This window comes from Rhododendron vialii, chromosome 5a (genome assembly GCF_030253575.1).
Source record: "Rhododendron vialii isolate Sample 1 chromosome 5a, ASM3025357v1".
Classification (NCBI taxonomy): Eukaryota; Viridiplantae; Streptophyta; class Magnoliopsida; order Ericales; family Ericaceae; genus Rhododendron; species Rhododendron vialii.
This window is the reverse complement of record NC_080561.1, coordinates 1,144,717-1,164,405: the sequence shown is the minus strand read 5'-3', so window position 1 is coordinate 1,164,405 and position 19,689 is coordinate 1,144,717. Positions and strand designations below refer to the sequence as shown.

Below are 19,689 nucleotides of genomic sequence, written 5' to 3'. Positions count from 1 at the left end.
TTCATGAACTCCACTATGCTGCAGTCTCATTTTACTGTAAGCAAAAAGAGACTACTTGTCTGGCTCTCAAACTTGCATTTTTTTTTTTTAAACGCTGAGCTACTTTTTTTCTTCTCCGACAAATGACAGCTACTTTTCATAAAATGCTGGCAATAGGAAAAGATAAACTCTCAACGAATCCTAACTTATCTGGTGGAGGATTACTTTGTAATACAAGAACACATCCTGCAATGAATGAAGCATCAATCGTGTATGCTCGTGTCGTGCAGACTTGAGCTTCCTACAGTTACCGTTAGTGCGCACCACTGTCCTTGCCATCTCATGTACAAGATCCACCCTTTAGGTGGGATGAGTCGCGAATTAAAGTCCACATTTTGAAACAAAACAGAGTAGAAAATCAGAAATGACAGACAGATTACCAACATAGCCAGTTCAAACTTAAACCACCAGTTTCCCTGGGAAAAAAAACAACCACCAAGCATCATAGTGTCTCAGCTACAACCAAGTTCAAAATTAACTAAAGGCATTGCAGGGGCAGGTTTATCAGTTGCAAATTCTGCATTAATTTGTTACGAAATCTAAACATAATGATTATAGCAAGTATCTTGAAAGTCAACAGATAGAGCTAGAGAGGACTGCTCAGACACATTTGGTTCGTTTGGGGGCTGATCAAGCTTCTTGTTCCTATTCTTGTTCTTCTTCTTTGATTGTTTGAATGTGGCAGCAGCAAGTGAAGGCGGAGGTGTAGCGCTTGTGGTGCTTTCCCTTGTTCATTACTCGGCGAAGTACCCAAAACAATTGTTTACCACACCCCTCCAGGTTTCACCAAGCTAAGCCTGTTGAAAAGTTTAGAAGATAATTAGACTTCCATTTTTATATGTCGATGAAGAATATAGAAACAATATTCTATATGCTGATGACCTTTTGATTATCTGTGGAGCTGATTTGGAGACTTTTGTTACTATTAGAGATATGTTTGATGATTTTTATCACTTTTCTGGGTTGAGGCCAAATTTGCAAAAAAGTTCTATATTTTTCTGTGGTGTTAGTGAAGAGGTGGCTATGTCTCTTAGGGATGTGCCTCCCATTCCTGTGAATTCTTTGCCTGTTAAATACTTGGGAGTACCCTTAATTTGTACTAGACTTAAAGCCATTGACTGTGAGATTCTCCGGGATAAGATTATGGAATGGTTCAAAGGGTATGTACGTACCTAGATGGGCCTTCATTTTGTGGATGGCAATGCAAATTTGTTTAAACACGAAGGACAGATTGTCGTTGTGGGGAATAATGTCCGATGCTTCTTGTGTTTTGTGTGATTGTGATCCTATGGAGTCCCACAATCATCTATTCGTTGAATGTTGTTATTCTAGGGCTATTTGGACCGAAGTTTTAAGGCGAAATCATGTGGGTAGGGCTCCAGTGAGATGGGATGATGAGAAGGAGTGGTTTAATCTGCATTCCAAGGAGGATAGAATGAGGAAGTGTGTGCTGAAACTTTCCCTTGCTGCTACAATTTTACTGTATTTAGCGAGAACGCAATACTAGAATCTTTCAACACAAAAGGTTGGACCCTAGATCTCTTGCTGCTACAGTTTGTAATTCCATTCGTGATGCTTTGCAGTCTTGGAGGAAGCTGGATTCTTCTCAAGGAAACAAGGACATGTGCAGGGAATGGAGTATTCTCTAGTTTTTCCTTTTGTTCATATGTTTTGCTGTTAGTGCAGTATTTTTGATGGCTCTTGTGCCTTTTTTTTTAGGTTGTTTTACTCTCTGGCTTGGTCTTGCGTGACCTGCTAGGAATGGGTTTGTTTTTTCATTTGTTGTACTATTTGTGCATGTTTTTGGGGTTTATAATGCTAAAGGTACCTTTACCGGAAAAAAAATATTGAAACACAGAGAGAGGAGCGGCACAAGATGTTTACTTGGTTAGTCCATTACCATGGGAGAAGATCAAGAGCACTATTTTCCAAACACACTTTTATAAGTGGGAGAGGTATATACACACAAACTCAAACGCACTTTATTATGCCCAGAAACAGAAATTACGAAGTACTCAACGATGGAGTTTATTCCTCACGAGTAAAAAAATACTTCAATGGATTTCTCTTTTTCCAACAGAGATAATGCAACACACATACAAGACCCCTTCTTGATCAAAGTACTTATTGACTCAACAGCGACAACAATAACATGCTACCACACTAAGTGTTAAAGCATCCGGCTCCAAATCAAATAATAAAGGGGCCCCTCTCTCTAACAGCTTAAGCTTTTAGATGGGTTGCTGGTTAACAATCTATTACTAAGAACTTTATTCGGTACCGCAATTCCTATATCACAGCTTTTCTTGTTTGGTTTCGTAGAAGAAGTTGAAGCTGTTGATGCCAGTGTAAACTCCATCGTCAAAGTCGTGGATAACTTGCTTGCCGTTCATTAGCGTGTCGCGCTGAGTATAAGAGAACGGAACGCTGCATGAACCCTGTGTCGCTAGGAGACTTACAGTGACCTTGCTCATTGGCGGCACGGTGATTGTGTACTCCGTCTCCACTGCGCTCTCCGTTGACACAGTTTCGCCCCACTCATAATTTCCGGTAAACTCAGTCGAAAGTTCAACCTGTCCTTCTACTACGAGTGGAATACCCGTTTGGATATTTGTTTTCACGCCTAACTTCAAGGAAACGCTGCCCTTCCAAGTAGTGCTCCTAGTCTCTTTACGGATGAGCTTCAGTGTTGTAATGTTGGATACTTGTGTATTGTTAGTGGCAGTTTTAGTTACCATTGTAATAATTTTCTGGTTGTAGATACTCGCATCCAAGAGGCGAAAATTGACATTGTAAATTTTCCTTGAGATAACAAGCTCTTCAACCACCAAGCGTGCCTCCCTGGAAAGCGTGGTTACTGCAGCCTTGAGATAATTCTTGTGCGCGCTGTTGCAGAAATTGTTGTTACCCAAATTGCGAAGAGCGATGACATTGTCACCAACTTTTACGGGGTAGAACAACGTGTCCAAGTTGTTGGTGGTGGTGTCATCCGAGTCAGCCCAGATCCAATTAGGGCTGCGCCTCCAGAATTTGCCAAAGTGATTGTTCTTGATGCGGACGCTTCCACCTTTAGTGATGAACACCTCATTCCCAACAGTCGGATCTCCATTGTCACTGGACGCGAACTGCAGATACTGGTGTCGGTCGATCCTTTGGGCACTGAGGTATAGGCCGTTGTCTCCCTTGAGCGCGATGTGTTTGGGCAATATCAACAGCAATTCCCAATCGATGATACCGAAAACATCGAGCCTAGCAGGAGCTGTTGGTCGTACGTATGGGCAGGCATGGTAGCGGTCTCTCATCCGGGACACAAGGGACATAAACATCAGGGAGATAACATGGTTCATGTGATCATCGATATAATAACGCCTATCATAACTAGTGGATACGCAGGCATGGTAGTGGTCTCTGGTCATCAGGGACCTTAAATAGTGCCCGAGCTTAACGTGGCGAAATCGAACATATACAGTACTACTACTACTACTACTACTACTACTACTACTACCTCCTTCACCATCTACCAGAATAGGCTCGAACAGCGTACATGACCATTGGGATTGGTCTTCGTTAGGTTCATCAGCCCCTGCAATAATGAAGGAGTCAGAGCTAATTGAGTTAGCTACCCAGTATTTGTTATTGTAACAGCATCTTATGTGGACAAATGCATTATCATTCTTTGCCCTCTCAATTTCGAACTTTGAATATGGGCTCACGATCTCCTCTCCACTGAATTGGAGAAACCCATGTTGCTCCCCATCCTCGTGCATGTAGCGCAAGTAGTTTTTTTGGCGGACAGTTGATTGGAACAACGCAAACCTTGGCAATGCCAAGGCCATTTCTCTCGATCTCCTACCCTCCTGGCCTCTCTCTAGTTAGCTATTGATCCGATTTGCAATAATAAATACTGAAAAACTCATACGCGTAAATTGCATATGTGTCGTAAATTGAATAACGCGCCGTACGCGTTGTACCACGGGTGCCTACTCGGCACATCCGGGCTGTCCAATGCAGTTTTGAACGACTCGGATTGAAATCCCATCTCTCCTCTCATCCCATCACTTTCTCTCTCCAAATCCAAACCATCCAAAACTGCAATGGACGACGCGGATGTGACTAGCGGGCACCACGTGGTACCCTCCAAGCACCGCGAAATTTCTCCGTGGGAGGAGTGATAGTGAAAAACGAGTGGTACTTTTCGTCTCCCTGGTCTTTTGTCTACCATGGCGTTTTGCTAAATTTTTTGGGCTTCTTCTTGTTTTTCTTTTTTTCATTTTTTTTCAGCAAAAACAAGTGATAGCGAAAAACGAGTGGTACTTTTCGTCTCCCTGGTCTTTGGTCTACTGTGGTGTTCCGCTAAATTTTTTGGGCTTCTTCTTGTTTTTCTTTTTGTAATTTTTTTCCAGCAAAAACGAGTGATAGCGAAAAACGAGTGGTACTTTTCGTCCCCCTAGTCTTTGGTCTACCGTGGCGTTCTGCTAAATTTTTTGGGCTTCTTCTTGTTTTTATTTTTTCAATTTTTTTCAGCAAAAACGACTGATAGCGAAAAACGAGTGGCACTTTTCGTCTCCCTAGTCTTTGGTCTACTGTGGCATTCCGCTAAATTTTTTTGGGCTTCTTCTTGTTTTTTTTTTTTTTCAATTTTTTTCAGCAAAAACGAGTGATAGCGAAAAACGAGTGGTACTTTTCGTCTCCCAGGTCTTTGGTCAACCGTGGCGTTCCGCTAAATTTTTTGGGCTTCTTCTTGTATTTCTTTTTTCAAATTTTTTCCGTGTTTGTTAGTTTCGTGCCTCAGCTTTTTCGGTTTTTCGATTCGATTGTCTCATCAAGACGAATCGAAAAAGTAAAAGAATATGACTTTATCCAAATAATTTTTTGAATATCCAAGATAAAGCTGGCTCTTTGGACTTTATCCTGGATGTTTCAAAAAATATTTAGGTAAAAGTCATAGTTTATAATTTTTCGATTAGTTTTGACGGACGAATCGGAAAACCAAAAAGGTGAGGTGCAAAACTAACAAATGTGAATTTTTTTTGAATATAAAGACAAAACAAGCAAAAAGTCTGGGGCACAAGGGAGTGCGCCTGAGGCGCATCAAATTGTGCCTTGGGCACACTAAAGCTGACTTATAGACCAAATTCCGGGGCTTGTCCCGAACACTCTGAAATTTAGATCTGTGTGTGGTTGGAACTGTTAAAAAACGTATTCAATCTTATTTCTATCCCAACTAGTTTGGATCCAAAAATATTTATACATAATAATATGACACAATTTAACCCTGAGTGGGTCAAAAGACAATTCATTTCGGTAAAACGCTCGCAATTTTCTCATTTTATATTGGATCAAGACAAATTATATATCAATAAATAGGGTTTCAAAAGTTCTAAAAGATGGTGGACTGCAACAATAAAAATATTTAGATTTAGTTCATGAAAAGTGGGTAAAAATGAGACCATTAGAAAAATCTTCGGAGCCTTTAAGGCTAAAACGTACACATTATGTCCTTCATTCGGTCCTCAAGTCCCTAGTTCTTAGGTAATTATTCATCATTTAAGTGGTTCTCCTGAAAATCTCGTTAGCTAACTTATGATATAAAAACAAAGTTTCTCTCTGTGTGTGTTATAGCTATTAAGCAACGAAATGTTCCAGAGGCGCAAACATTTTAAATGAATATCTTATATCTATTTGTATGCCAGTTATGTGCATTTTCACATCAAAACAACTTTGGTAAAAAAGTAAATTTAACAAGCTTTTTAACGGTTCAAGCGACGCTCAAATCGGATTTCGGGTGTATCTGTGTCGAGCTCTCAAAGTTTAGCATGTTTTTAAGTGTTAAGAATGCGCCCGGGGCGCAAGGGAGTGCGCATCAAAATGCGTCTGGGGTGCCCTAAGTTAGCTAACAGACCAAACTTTACGGACTTGTCTCGGACACTTCGAAATTCAAATTTGCACGTGATTTGAACCGTTAAAAAACTTGTTCAATCTACTTTCTATCCCAAGTAGTTTGGATCCAAAATCATTTATGCATAAGAATATGTGACCATTTGCCCTCTATGTGTCAAAAGACAATTCATATCGATAAAACACTCGCAACTTTCTCATTTTAAATTGGATCAAGACCAATTATATACCGATAAATAGGGTTTTTTAAATTCTACAAGATGGTGGAATGCAACAGTAAAAATATTTAGAATTAGTTCATGAAAAGTGGGTAAAAATAAGACCATTGGAAAAATCTTCGGAGCCTTTAAAGGTAAAACATGTTTTGTCCTTCATTCGGTGCTCAAATCCCTAGTTCTTAGGTAATTATTCATCATTTATGTGGTTTTTTGGTCCGAGGCTTTACCCAAACTCATGCCCTAGTTGTTACTACTAATTTCTTAGGAAATGACATTCACGTATCACGTGGGCGGCCATAAAATAGTCTACGGGGAGCCTACATCGGGCCTCACATGGATGATCCGAGCCGTTCAATAATTTGTAAAAAAAAAAAAATCCCAGTGTGCCCGTGTAAAATTATCTTAATCCGATATTTATAAATACTCGATCCAATCTTCTATTTTTTCATTCAGATTTCGAATCAAGGTAGAAAGCACCACAAAGATAGAAAAAGAGAAAACACCACAAAGATAGAAAAAGAGACATTTTCTCCAAATTCATGAACTCCACTATGCTGCAATATCACTAGCCCCATTATTTTCACTGTACGCAAAAAGAGACTACTTGTCTGGCTCTCAACATTTTTTTAGAAAAACATCTGAGCTACTTTTTTATTCTCCATCAAACGAGAGCTACTTTTTGGAAAATGTTCAACAGGAAAACATAAACTCTCAACGAATCCCAACTTATCTGGTGGAGGATTACTTTGTAGTACAAGAAGAATACTATACGTTGAAAGTTAATCTTGCACATGGTAGTGGGCCATTCATGTGTGAGAGGTGAAAGGCAGAGAGGGAGTTGAGAGTTAATAGAGGGGTCAGGTTTGGGGCTGTATAATCGGTAGGTTTATGACTAGGAGGCTGAGAGTTGGCATTTATTGTTGGTTGTGCAGTCTTTAAGGGCTTGTTTGATAGCAAGATTTGAGCTTTGGATAGGATTGTGAGTTCTATGGGAGCTTTTAAATTCTTGTTTGGTGTTGGCAAAAACCTCAGGATCGGTAATACCAGGGGATTATGAATACCACAAATCCACAGGATTACCCATCCCATGGGGGGTTGGTAGGATTAAGGTTGGAAAGAAAATTTTGTTCACAATTTTATCCTATCCTATTCAAAACAAACATGTTATTCACAATCCTACAATCTAATTCTGTCCAAAACAAACATGAATAAAAGATTTATCTCTGTCACGTACTCGATTTTTAACATAATTATAAATAATTTACATAATAAGAATACTCACAAATATCCGTACGGTACCCAAAAGACCACTGTGTTCTCATTCCCTTAATTACGCTTCCAAGTTCACACGGTTCCAAAATATTACAATATCAGCTCGACGGCCCCAAATTATCATAAGTAGCAAAGTTCGAAAGAGAATTAGTGGTTACAATATTCCGAGTCAAAAGAATTACAATTTAAGTTACAAATACATCTTTTAAAATAAATTTACAAAGATGAATAGGTAACTCCTTCGGTTAGCTTTCAAAAATAATGTCCACACTCCAAGCACGCCAAGCAATGCAAGCTATGGTCCCGGGTTAGCACCTGAAAATAATATAAGGCTTGAGCTACACTAGCCCAGTAGAAAAGTCTACGCAAACTCTATATGCAAATGAGCGAGATGAATGAACGAATGATGGAAAAATCAAGACAACGGAGGAAGCACAATTATCATGAACGAGTGTCCCCAAAATCTCCGATCTTTCTTTTATTCAACCCATAAACCATACCCGTTCAATTTATGTCTCAACATGTCGTGTCATTTGTGTGTCTGAGCCGAAGCTCCTGCCAGGCTAATTTTGAAACCCTGATATCTCCTGCCAAGCACGCACCTTGAAGGTTAGGCCTTGAGTAATTATTTTGAACATTAGCTCCTGTCAGGCTAATTATGGGACCCTGATATCCCCTGCCAGGCACCCACCCGTCGATGGGCCCCGAATGTTCGCGCATCATTCGCAAGCTCAAGCGTATTGTTTGTACAAATGTCGTGCAAGAAGCCCCGAATGTTCCCTACTGGTAGGATTTGGGAATCTGCCGGTAGAAATCCAAACAGAAGGAACAAATTTTGGTCCACAAGAATTCTACCGGGAGAAATAAAAAGGGTACCGGTCGGTGAGAAAAATTAGTAGTCCTACCGGTAGGGAACAAGTACCGGTACAAACACAAGACAGTGAGTACACATTTTTAATGCCACAAAGTTCTACCGGTAGAGGAAAATATCCTACCGGTAAGAATTCGGAATTTTGGCGATTTTTCATCAGATAACAGATTTTGATCCAAACCAAACAACAATCAATACAAGTTCAAACAAAACATGGAAATACTCAAATAAGACATAGGAGAACCCAAATAACATATAAAGAGAGATAGAATTTCCTACCTCGAGTATCCAAACCCAAATCAAGAAGATTGTGCAAGCCCTAGCTTCCGGAATTCAAATCAAGCGAAAATACTCTGAACCAAGCCTTATCCAACGAGATACAAGTCCCAAAATGCAAGTAGAAAATGGTCTGGGAGTTGACTGGCATGGGTTTTTGAGTGATTGGGTGAGAGAGATTGAGAGACGAGAGAGAGATGGGATGAAAAGTAAAAAAAGGAAAAAAAAAATTTCCCAGGCATATACACGGCACACATGCACAAATTACACTACCACCCATGACTTTCAACTTCTCGCACTTTGACCCCCAACTTTAATTTTCTACGTTAAACCATCATCCATCCATTTATAAAACATTAAAAATTAATAACGGAAATTTACGGGTCTCTACAATCTCTTCCTTAATAATCTCACCTCATTACCAATTTCAATCATAATCCCACCTCATTACGAATTCCCCCAAAACGAAATCTGTTATCAAACACGCCCTAAGTAGTTTGTCAAGTAGTGTATAAGTTGGTAGTGAAGTACTCCCTCCGTTCCAATTTACTTGTCTCAGTTTTATTCTAACTGGATAAAAAAACTAGTTATATCTTTAAATTGGTAATGAATTTTACATATCCAACATGGATCTTGTTTGATAGATCTCAATTTGATCTATAATACAATGTTTTCAAAATTACCTAAAACATTATAAATCACAAAATATAATCAATTGAAAAGTGGCACGAACTCCCAAAAGTGACAATTAAATTGGGACGGAGGTAGTAGTATAAAGTAGTGTGCATGTATATTGTATCGGTATGCGTGGGAATTATGAGAGAGAGAGAGAGAGAGACAGAGAGAGAGAGAGAGAGAGAGAGAGAGAGAGAGAGAGTTGTAAGAAGTCAGAGAAGAGAGAGTTGTGTGAGTGAGCATATTATATTTGTTTTATGCTTGTAATTTGTGGTTCAATAAAATTAAGTTGAGTGTTGTGTGGGATATCTCTTCGTTGTTTCCCGGTATTGAATTCCCACCACCAACAAATACACCACGCACTGAAGCATCAATCGTGTTCGTGTCTGCTCGTGTTGTGCAGACTCGAGCTTAATTCCTAACACTTACCGTTAGTGCAAACCACTATCCCTGCCATCAAAAGGACAAAATCCACCATTTAGGTGGATGAGTCACGAATTAAAGTCCACATCTAAAACAAAACAGAGTAGAAAACCAGAAATGACAGACAGGTTACCAATATAGCCAGTTCAAACTTAAAGCCACAGTTTCGTCAGGAGAAAAAACAACCACCACCAAGCATCATAATGTCTCGGCAAAAACAAAGTTCAAAAGTAACTAAAGGCATCCAGGGGTAGGTTTAATTATCAGTTGCAGTTTATGCATTTGTTACGAAATCTAAACATACTGGTTATAGCTAGAGAGAGGACTGCTCAGACACGGTAGGTTCGTTTGGGGACCGATCAGGATTCTTGTTCTCGTTCTTCTTTAATTGTTTAACTGTTGACTCAGATGTGGCAGCAGCTAGCAAGTGAAGGCGGTGGTGTAGCTTGTGGTGCTTTCTTTCCCTTATTCTTTCTTTGAAGAAAAACCCAAACAAACGTTCACACCATCCCTCAACCTGGTCTGTTTCTTCTTCCATCGGCTCCTCAACCAGGCCTGTTTGTTTTTTTATCGGCTCCTCAACCAGGCCTGTTGAAAAGTTTAGAAGATAAGTTAGGGACTTCCATAATACTAGAAAAATAAATACTACCCAGAAAAAATAGAGGTGTTCTAATGTAAAGCATCTGTAGTGCTGGGTTCACTACGGGAGGTAGAGCGGGCCGAAACGTTATCATTTTGTCCTATCTTTTGCTCCTATCCATTTCGGAGTCCCACAAAAATTATCCTAGCCGTACAATAATTTTAAAATTACTGTTTGAGTGGTCCCTAAAATAATAAGCTCAATCGACGTATTTCATTCAATCTTTTAGGAATGAGCTTTGAATGAATTCTGAATGAACTTTGAAATATTTTTTTGACAAGTGCAAACACAGTATTCCCTTGTTTAGAGCATCAGATATTTTGGGGTGTGTTGAGAAGAGCATTAATTGGAAAAAATATTTTGATCGGACATCCATAGGTATCTAAACGCAAACACAATGCGAATTTTTTTGAACTGTTTTGATACCTATAGATGTCTGATCAAGATAATTATTACGATTAACGCTCTTTTGAACAAATCCTACTATATCTATGGTTAAGATAAATGGGATATTAGGCACCCACTTGTCAAAATTTTCTTCAAATTTCATTTAGAATTTCACGATCCTAAAATCTGATTGAAAAACTAAAAACATCGAATGAAGTATTTAAAATTATCCGATTGAGCAAATTTTTTGATCGACCACTTGAAAAATTATTTTAAAATTATTATTGAACCACTCGGATGATTCAAAAGTAAAAACAATTGGTTTGGAGCTAAGCGGAGATGGCACGTGCCACGTCGCCCCTTAAATACCTCTGCCCTGGACGGTACCACATTCCCCATATCCCAGCTTTTCTTGTTTTGTTTCGTAGAAGAAGTTGAAGCTGTTGATGCCAGTGTAAACGCCATCATCCAAGTTGTAGATAACTTGCTTGCCGTCCATAAGCATATCGTGCTGAGTATAAGAGAATGGAACATCGCATGAACCTTGTGTCGCTAGGAGACTTACCGTGACCTTGCTCATTGGCAGCACGGTGATCGTGTACTCAGTCTCCACTGCGTTTTCTGTTGACACAGTTTCGCCCCACTCGTATTTTCCGGTAAACTCAGCCGAAACTTCAACCCTTCCTTTTGCTATGAGTGGAATGCCCGTTCGGATAATTGTTTTCACGCCTAACTTCAACGAAACGCTGCCATTCCAAGTAGTGCTCCTAGTCTCTTTACGCAAGAGCTTTAGTGTTGCAGTGTTGGATACTTGTGTATTGTTAGTGGCAGTTTTAGTTACCATTGTAATGATGTTCTGGTTGTAGATTCTCGCATCCAAGAGGCGAAATTTGAAATTGTCAATATTCCTTGAGATAACAAGCTCTTCAACCACCAATCGTGCCTCCCTGGAAATCGTGGTTACTGCAGCATTGAGACAACTCGTCTTGCCCTCGGTGGTGAGCCTCTTGCAGAAATTGTTGTTACCCAAATTGCGGAGAGCAACGACGTTGTTGCCAACTTTTACGGGGGAGAACAACGTGTCCGAGTTGTTGGTGGTGGTGTCATTTGAGTCAGCCCAGATCCAGTTAGGGCTGCGCCTCCAGAATTTGCCAAAGTGATTGTTCTTGATGCGGACATTTCCGTCTTTAGTGATGAACACCTCGTTCCCAACCGTCGGATCTCCATTGTCACCGGACGCGAACTTCAGATACTGGTGTCCCTCGATCCAGCGGGCGCTGAGGTATTGGCCATTGTCCCCCTTGAGTGCGATGTGCTTAGGCAATATCAGCAGCGATTCCCAATCGATGATACCGAAAACATCAGATGTTGATTGTGTTGTGCGTGTGAGTGACCTCCGATGATCAGCTTGTGAGATTAGGCAGGAATGGTATCGGTCTCCTTTCGCCATTAATATTAGATAGTCCACGGGTTGAACTAATAGGCAGAGAAAAGCCGCAAAACCAGTTGATGTTGACTGTTGTTGTTCGAATTGGCGGTCATGGTATTGGTCTCTGGTCATCATGGGCCTCAAATAGTAGTCCCCCCCCTGAACGTGGCGAAATAGAACATGTACGGTAGTTTTAGTAGTTCTACCGGTACTACGTCCTTCCCCATATACCGGAATAGGCTCGAACAACGTACATGAGCGTTGGGATTGGTCTTCATTAGGTTCGTCAGCCCCTGCAACAATGAGGGAGTCAGCCCCTGCTACCCAGTATTTGTTGTTGTAACAGCATCTTATGTGAACAAATCCATTGTCATTCCCTGCCGCAGCAGTAGTCTTTGCCCTCTCAATTTCGAACTTTGAATATGGGCTCACGATCTCCTCTCCACTGAATTGGAGAAGCCCATGTACCCCCCCACCCTCATGTATGTAGCGCAAGTATTTTTTTTGGAGGGGGACACTAGTTGATTGGAACACCGCAAACCTTGGCAATGCCAATGCCATTTTTCTCTCCCACCCTCCTGGCCTCCCTCTCTCTCTCTCTCTCTCTCTCTCTCTCTCTCTAGTTAGCTAGTATTGATATGATTTTCTCTTTTGTGTTTGCTTTTCCCCCACGGATTATTTACGCAATTCATAGTGGAGAATAAATTCCTTACACCAGATTAATTAGAGCGCCAGAACATAAAAAAAAAAGAAAAAGAAAAAAGGCAGTGTTTGTACCCGCCTTTATACGCCACTTCTTTGATGATGTGACTAGAGTAGATTGGTTTCAAGGAAAATGTGGGATTTCCTCCGCTGGTGCTAGTGTAAGAAATTTATTCTTTTTATAATGGAAATTCGATGGGGTTGCCCAACCCAATTGAAAGTAGTGGTGCTAGTGTAAGAAATTTATTCTTTTTATAATGGAAATTCGATGGGGTTGCCCAACCCAATTGAAAGTAGTAGAGCTAGAAAAAATATTTTTTTTTTCTGAGCGGTATACATCAACAGGGGTTGGTGGATAGTTAGTAAGTTAGTCCACAGAGAGTCCAAAGCTATTCATAGCTTTGAACCACAAACGCTCTTGACGGGGCTCGAATCCTAACCTCCCACGAGAGAAAGACCAGGAAATACCATTGGGGCTACAAGTCTTTTGACAGCTAAGAAATTAATTTATTCACCAACCTCTTGTCCTCCCTAGGGGAGAAAGGTATCCGAAAAGGTTCAGAGGCGAGGCTTGCTCTCTTTTCATCTCCTAGGCCATGTTTGATAAAACTAGCTAGAGCTAAATGTTTTTCTGAGACAGAGAGACACCATTGCTCGAACCCACAAAATGGTGATATCAGAAGTGAACTCAAAGCGTGGTCAGAATAAAAAGATTTACACCATACATCTCGATCGTGATATGTTAGGTTCAACGACTCATTCATCGTATCAACACAATGGTTCTTAAAACTCACATACATGAGCTATCTTTTTTCGAAATAAAGAGATCCGGTCAGTGAATAAACCTTTTACTAGTAATGCAAGGTTACGTTGTAGATGAACATCTTTGTCCCACTCTTCTTTTAAGAGATCAATTTTCGTCACTTTGGCATGTATACAACTTACCAGCAGCACGCATTATATGAATTTTCGGCCGAATAAGCCATCGTTAATGCTATACATCACAAGCGTGAGTGCGGAGACTAAAGGGAGGGGCTTGAGTATGTTGGAACATTTCCAAAATATTTAATGGATATTAAATGTAAATATTGGTAAACGGTTTTAATCCAAGAAGCGCGACTATTTAGGTTAAATGAATAGACGTGAACATTGGATTTAAACAAAAAAGGTATGTTTATTCAGGTTAAATGAATAGACATTACCAGACCAAAAGGTGTGACCATTGGGGTGGAATGAATAGATATGACTATTGTATTTAATCAAAGAGGTGTAATTTTTGGCCAACAGTCACGATCTATGTCTATAAATAGACAAAGGGTTCTACCAATTCGAAGATGAAGAAAATCAGACTCATTCTGATTGTTGTTTCTCTCTAAAATTATCTCCTACGATTATACTTGAGGGGCACGCAAAATTCAAAGGTATTCGGGTCTCTCTTCATTTGTGCATAACGTAGTTAGACAATAGTTGGAGACTGAGCTTCAATTTATCTTGGAGGCGGCTTCGCTGTAATCCGGTGCATATTGAATTCTCTCTAATTGGTGGGGCGAATATCGTCTTAAGGACAGCGACATAGTAACGTGACTTGAAGTATCTCTATTTATCCATTTTCATCGGCTACGACGACTTTTGCACTAACATAGTAGGGAAAGGGAGTTGAGGCTGGAATCGCACGGTAGGGATGGGAGTGAATGGCGGAAATGTATATACTAAGGGTGGGAGATGGCTGTCGATATGATAGCTAGCCTTTGTTTCTATAGAGAAGGAGAAGAGAATTGGCTTATTTTGGTTGTGAGGGGCGAAAGATGTACCGCCGAATAAGGAGGCTGGAAGTAAGGCAATGGTGGAGGGTAGGGCGAAGCGTAGGACTGTGTAGTGGAAACTACTGAGTGAGGGCGGGTGAGGTTGGATGCAAGGAACAAGTGAGCATAAGCAAAGTCTCACTCACGCACAGATGATATTGAGGATGCAGTCTGCGAAAATATAGTTATGGTTGTTTCCTGCCTAAACGTTATAGGAACAAATGATGCTGTGAAAATTTTCTTTTAAACCGACTAGGGTGTCTGGAGCTTCGCCCAAACTCATGGCCTGTTTTTACTATTAGTTTCTTTATATAAGCAAAATTGGAAGAAAAGGAAAAAGAAACTCCAGCATTTCAAAGGGAAACTATAGTGTTGATAACCAGATCAGCATAATGGCCAATCATTTAAACAGCAGAAAACTGAAGGACCCTATATAACATTCCTCCTTCACTTTTGTAAAGCCGTGTTTTTACCCACCTTTGTACTCCACTTCTTTGATGATGTGACTGGAGTAGATTGGTTTCCAGGAAAATGTGGGGTTTCCTCCGATGGTGGAAGTGGAAATTCGATGGGGTGGCCCAACCCAATTGAAAGTACGTAGTTGAGCTAAGTTTTCTTTTTTTTTTGGTATACATCAGCAAGGTTAGAGGATAGTTAGTAAATTAGTACAAAGAGAGTCCAAAGGCTGTTCATAGTCCTGAACCACAAACGCGCACCTAATGGGACTAGGCTACAAGTCCTTAATTTGGCAGCTAAGAAATTAAGTTATTCACCGATCTCTTGTCCTCTTTCCATATCCTAGTGAAAAACGTGTGGTAGGTATTCTACTTTTTTATGGAGGAATGCTACATGCACACCTTTTGATTGCAACTATGTCCAGAGCCGTCCAATGCACATGGGTTCATATACGTTGAATGGCTCTAGATGCAATTGTGTCGGATCAAAAGGTGTGTATGTAGACTCTCTCTTTTCTATATCATCAACCTCTTATCCTCTTTCAATCCCCTAGTGAAAAACGTGGTAATGAGAGATCGATTTTCGTCATCACTTTGGCGTGTGTATTACTCACCATGATCAGCTCTCATTACATCTATTTTTTGGCCCAATGAGCCATCATTAATCATAGTATGCTTTAAAAGCGTAATTAAGTAGGGAGAGTATGGGGCAAGGGGGGGTTAGTGTTAAAAGGGTTAGGGATGAGGAGGAAAATTAAGGGGTTGAGGCCAGGATCGCATTGTAGGGGATGGGAGTGAATAGCAGCAATGTCCGAAGTGTGGGAGATGGCTGTCGATAACAGAGCAGAGAAGGAGAATAGGCTGATCATATATGGTCGTGAAGGGCGAGCGAGGTTGTGCCGGATAGGGAGGCAGGAAATAAGGCATTGGCAGAGGGTAGGGCGAACCGTAGGCCTGTGGTGGTAACTAGTGTGTGAGGGCGGAAGAGGATGGATGCGAGGAACAAGTGAGTATACCAACTTCGGACTTCCTACATCATTTTTGTTTCCCGTGGTTAAGAAAAGTAGCTTCACTACAAAGAGTAATAAGGAACAACAATTATTGTCCGCATACCTAATAAATGGATAAACATTACCCTCGCTCGTAATGGTTCATATAATGAGACTCACGTATCGCTTGTGCGGCCAAAACGGGCTCCGACTAAAGAGAAGGCACCACGAAGATAGAAAAAGAGACATTTTCCCCAAATTCATGAACTCCACTATGCTGCAGTGCAGTCTCACTAGCCACATTATTTTCACTGTAAGCTAAAAGAGACTACTTGTCTGGCTCTCAACTTCACATTTTTTTGAAAAACCACTGAGCTACGTCTTTTCTTCTCCGGCAAATCAGAGCTACCTTTCAGAAAATGCTGGCAACAGGAAAAGATAAACTCTCAACGAATCCTAACTTATCTGGTGGAGGATTACTTTGTAATACAAGAACACATCCTGCACTGAAGCATCAATCGTGTTTGCTCTTGTTGTGCAGACTCGAGCCTAATTCCTACACTTACCCGTTGGTGTGAACTACTATCCCTGCCATCTCACGTACAAGATCCCCCATTTAGGTGGATGAGTCGCAAATTAAAGTCCACATTTTGAAACAAAACAAAATAGAAAACCAGAAATGACAGACAGATTATCAATACAGCCAGTTCAAACTTAAAGTACGAGTTTCATCAGGAAAAAAAACAACCACCACCATGCATCATAATGTCTCCGCTAAAACCAAGTTCAAAAGTAACTAAAGGCATCCAGGGGCAGGTTTACCTGTTGCAGTTTCTGCATTTGTTATTATGAAATATAGACATAACGATTATACTCCCTCCGTCCCCTTTTTAAAGTCCAGTATTTCATTTTGGGTTGTCCCTTAATAAGTGTCCATTTTGTAATGTTAGTGGGTAAAAGTTGGTACATTTTCCATTTTGCCTCTAAAAGTAAATTCAATTTTGAAAAATTAGTGAGTAAAAGTGTAATGATATGTCTCCATAGAGGGTAAATAGGGAAAGTGGAGGTAAAAGTTGATGTAAAAGATGTAATGATGATATTTTATTAATAAGTTGGAGTTACGAAGCGGGACATTTAAAAAGAGACGGAGGGAGTAGTAAGTATCTTGAAAGTCAACAGAGCTAGAGACGATTGCTCAGACACGGTTGGTTCGTTTGGGGACTGATCAGGCCTTTTGTTCTCGTTCTTCATTGATTATTTAACTGTTGACTCAGATGTGGCAGCGGCAAGTAAAGGTGGTGGTGTAGCTTGTGGTGCTTTCTTTCCCTTATTCATTACTTGAAGAAATACCCAAACAAACGTTTACACCATCCCTCAACCAGGTCTGTTTCTTTTTTTTATCTGCTCCTGTTTACACCATAATTTAGTAAATTAGTCAATATTGATCGTCTAGGTTAAAAATAGACAAACAGCTCCTCAACCAGGCCTGTTGAAAAGTTTAGAAGACAAGTTAGGGACTTCCATAATACTAGAACAATTCACATTTTATCAGAAATGACAGAGGTACCGACCGGCGGAGGGATTTCGTACCGGTGGCCGCCGGCGGGCCGTCTCCGGCCACCAGACGTCCGATCCGATCCGTCCGAAAATTCTAAAAAAAAAAAACCAAGGGGCCTCACGCGGGAATCAACGGCTTCCGAGGTGTGTAGGGTGCTTGATCCGAGCACCCCTTTTTCGTGTATCGGTTTTTTTTTTTAGAATTTTTTGACGGATCGGATTGGCCGTCCGGTGGCCGGAGATGGCCCGCCGGCGGCCGTCGCTACGAAATCCCTCCCCTCCCCCGTCGGTACATAATCAACTTTGAATGAATTCTGAATGAACTTTGAATAAAATTTTGACAAGTGGGTGCCCAGTATTCCCTTATTCTGAACCGCAGATATTGTGGGGTGTGTTTAGAAGAGCATTAATCGAAAAATATATCTTGAGACATCCACAGGTATCCAAACGCAAAAATTATGCGAATTTTTTTTGAAATGTTTTGATAACTATCGATGTCTGATCAAGATAATTATTTTTATTAATGCTCTTTTAAACAAATCCTACTACATCTACAGTTCAGCCAGCGCTGGGGTATAGACCATTGTCCCCCTTGAGCGCGATGTGTTCGGGCAATATCAACAGCAATTCCAAATCGATGATACCGTAAAAATCACGCCGCCTATCAACACTAGTGAATGTTCGTGCGAATAGGCAGACGTTGTGTGGGACGCGGCTGGTCATCGGGCAGGTTATATAGCCCCTGATCTGAGTGTGGCGAAATCGAACAGTAGTATTAGTACTACCACTACCTTCTTTACAATCTACCCGAATAGGCTCGAACAACGTACGTGACCATTGTGATTGGTCTTCGTTAGGTTCATCGGCCCGCGCAACAATGAAGGAGTCAGAGCTTGACTTAGCTTACCCAGTATTTGTATTTGTAACAGCAACTTATGTGAACAAATCCGTTAGTACTCTTTGCCCTCTCCTACGTACCTCCTGGCCTCTCTCTAGTTAGCTCTATTGATCTGATTTTCTCTTTTCTGTTTGCTTTTCCCCCACGGATTATTTACGCAATTCATAGTGGAGAATCAATTCCTTACACCAGATTAGAGCGCCAGAACATATAAAAAAAAAAAAAAAGGCAGTGTTTTTACCCACCTTTATACTCCACTTCTTTGATGATATGACTAGCGCAGATTGGGTTTAACTTTCAAGGAAAATGTGGGGTTTTCTCTGCTGGTTTAAGGAATTTATTCTCTTTATAGTGGAAATTTGATAGGGTGGCCCAACCCAATTGAAAGTAGTGAAGCTAAGATTTCTTTTCCCCTGAGCGGTATACATCAACAGGAGTTGGTGGATAGTTAGTAAGTTAGTCCAAAGCTGTTCATAGCCCCAAATCACAAACGCTCTTGATGGGCTCAAACTCTGACATCCCACAAGAGAAGGACCAAAAAATACCATTGGGCTATAAGTCCTTTGGCAGCTAAGAAATTAATTTATTCACCAATCTCTTGTCCTCCATAGGGGAGAAAGGTATATATGCGAAAGGTTCAGAGGCGAGGCTTGCTCTCTTTTCATCTCCTAGGCCATGTTTGATAAAACTAGCTAGAACTAAATGTTTTTCTGAGACAGAGAGACACCATTGCTCGAACCCACAAAATGGTGATACCATAAGTGAACTCAAAGCGTGGTCAGAATAAAAAGATTTACACCATACATCTCGATTGTGAGACGTTAGGTTCGACGACTCATTCATCATATCAACACAATGGCTCTTAAAACTCGCATACATTAGCTATCTTTTAGATATAAAGAGATCCGGCCGGTGAATAAACCTTTTACTAGTAATGTGAGGTTGTAGATAAACATCTTTTTTTTTTTATAACCGAGGAATAGCCCTACAGCCGAGCCACAATTGAACCCGACTGCGCAACCCAAACCTTGGGGAAACTTACCATCAGCTCACATTATATCAATTTTCGGCCCAATTAAGCCATCCCTTGAGTAGGAAAAGGGAGTTGAGGCTGGGATTGCACGGTAGGGATGGGAGTGAATGGCGACAATGTACCCA

At 40.6% G+C, this 19,689-nt stretch overlaps 2 protein-coding genes across 2 annotated transcripts; both read right to left on the bottom strand.

Annotated features, from left to right (window-relative positions):
- Positions 1-2,333: 2,333 nt before the first annotated feature.
- LOC131326823 (uncharacterized) lies at positions 2,334-3,875 on the bottom strand. Its single transcript, XM_058359708.1, has one exon. The coding sequence runs from the start codon at positions 3,873-3,875 to the stop codon at positions 2,334-2,336; it is 1,542 nt and encodes a 513-aa protein (XP_058215691.1).
- A 5,901-nt stretch (positions 3,876-9,776) lies between these two features.
- On the bottom strand, positions 9,777-12,773 carry LOC131325347 (uncharacterized). The gene is made up of 2 exons (XM_058357554.1): positions 11,069-12,773; positions 9,777-10,260 (listed from the first exon to the last, which is right to left on the bottom strand). The coding sequence occupies exons 1-2, from the start codon at positions 12,687-12,689 to the stop codon at positions 9,986-9,988; spliced, it is 1,896 nt and encodes a 631-aa protein (XP_058213537.1). The 5' UTR covers positions 12,690-12,773; the 3' UTR covers positions 9,777-9,985.
- Between the last annotated feature and the right edge of the window lie 6,916 nt (positions 12,774-19,689).

Excerpts from the sequence above, each read along its gene's own strand:
- LOC131326823 (XM_058359708.1), bottom strand. The coding sequence starts at position 3,875 with ATGGCCTTGGCATTGCCAAGGTTTGCGTTGTTCCAATCAACTGTCCGC.
- LOC131325347 (XM_058357554.1), bottom strand. The coding sequence starts at position 12,689 with ATGGCATTGGCATTGCCAAGGTTTGCGGTGTTCCAATCAACTAGTGTC. Across the intron at positions 10,261-11,068 it reads TGGTACCGTCCAGGGCAGAG|GCCTGGTTGAGGAGCCGATA; the intron begins GTATTTAAGGGG and ends ACTTTTCAACAG.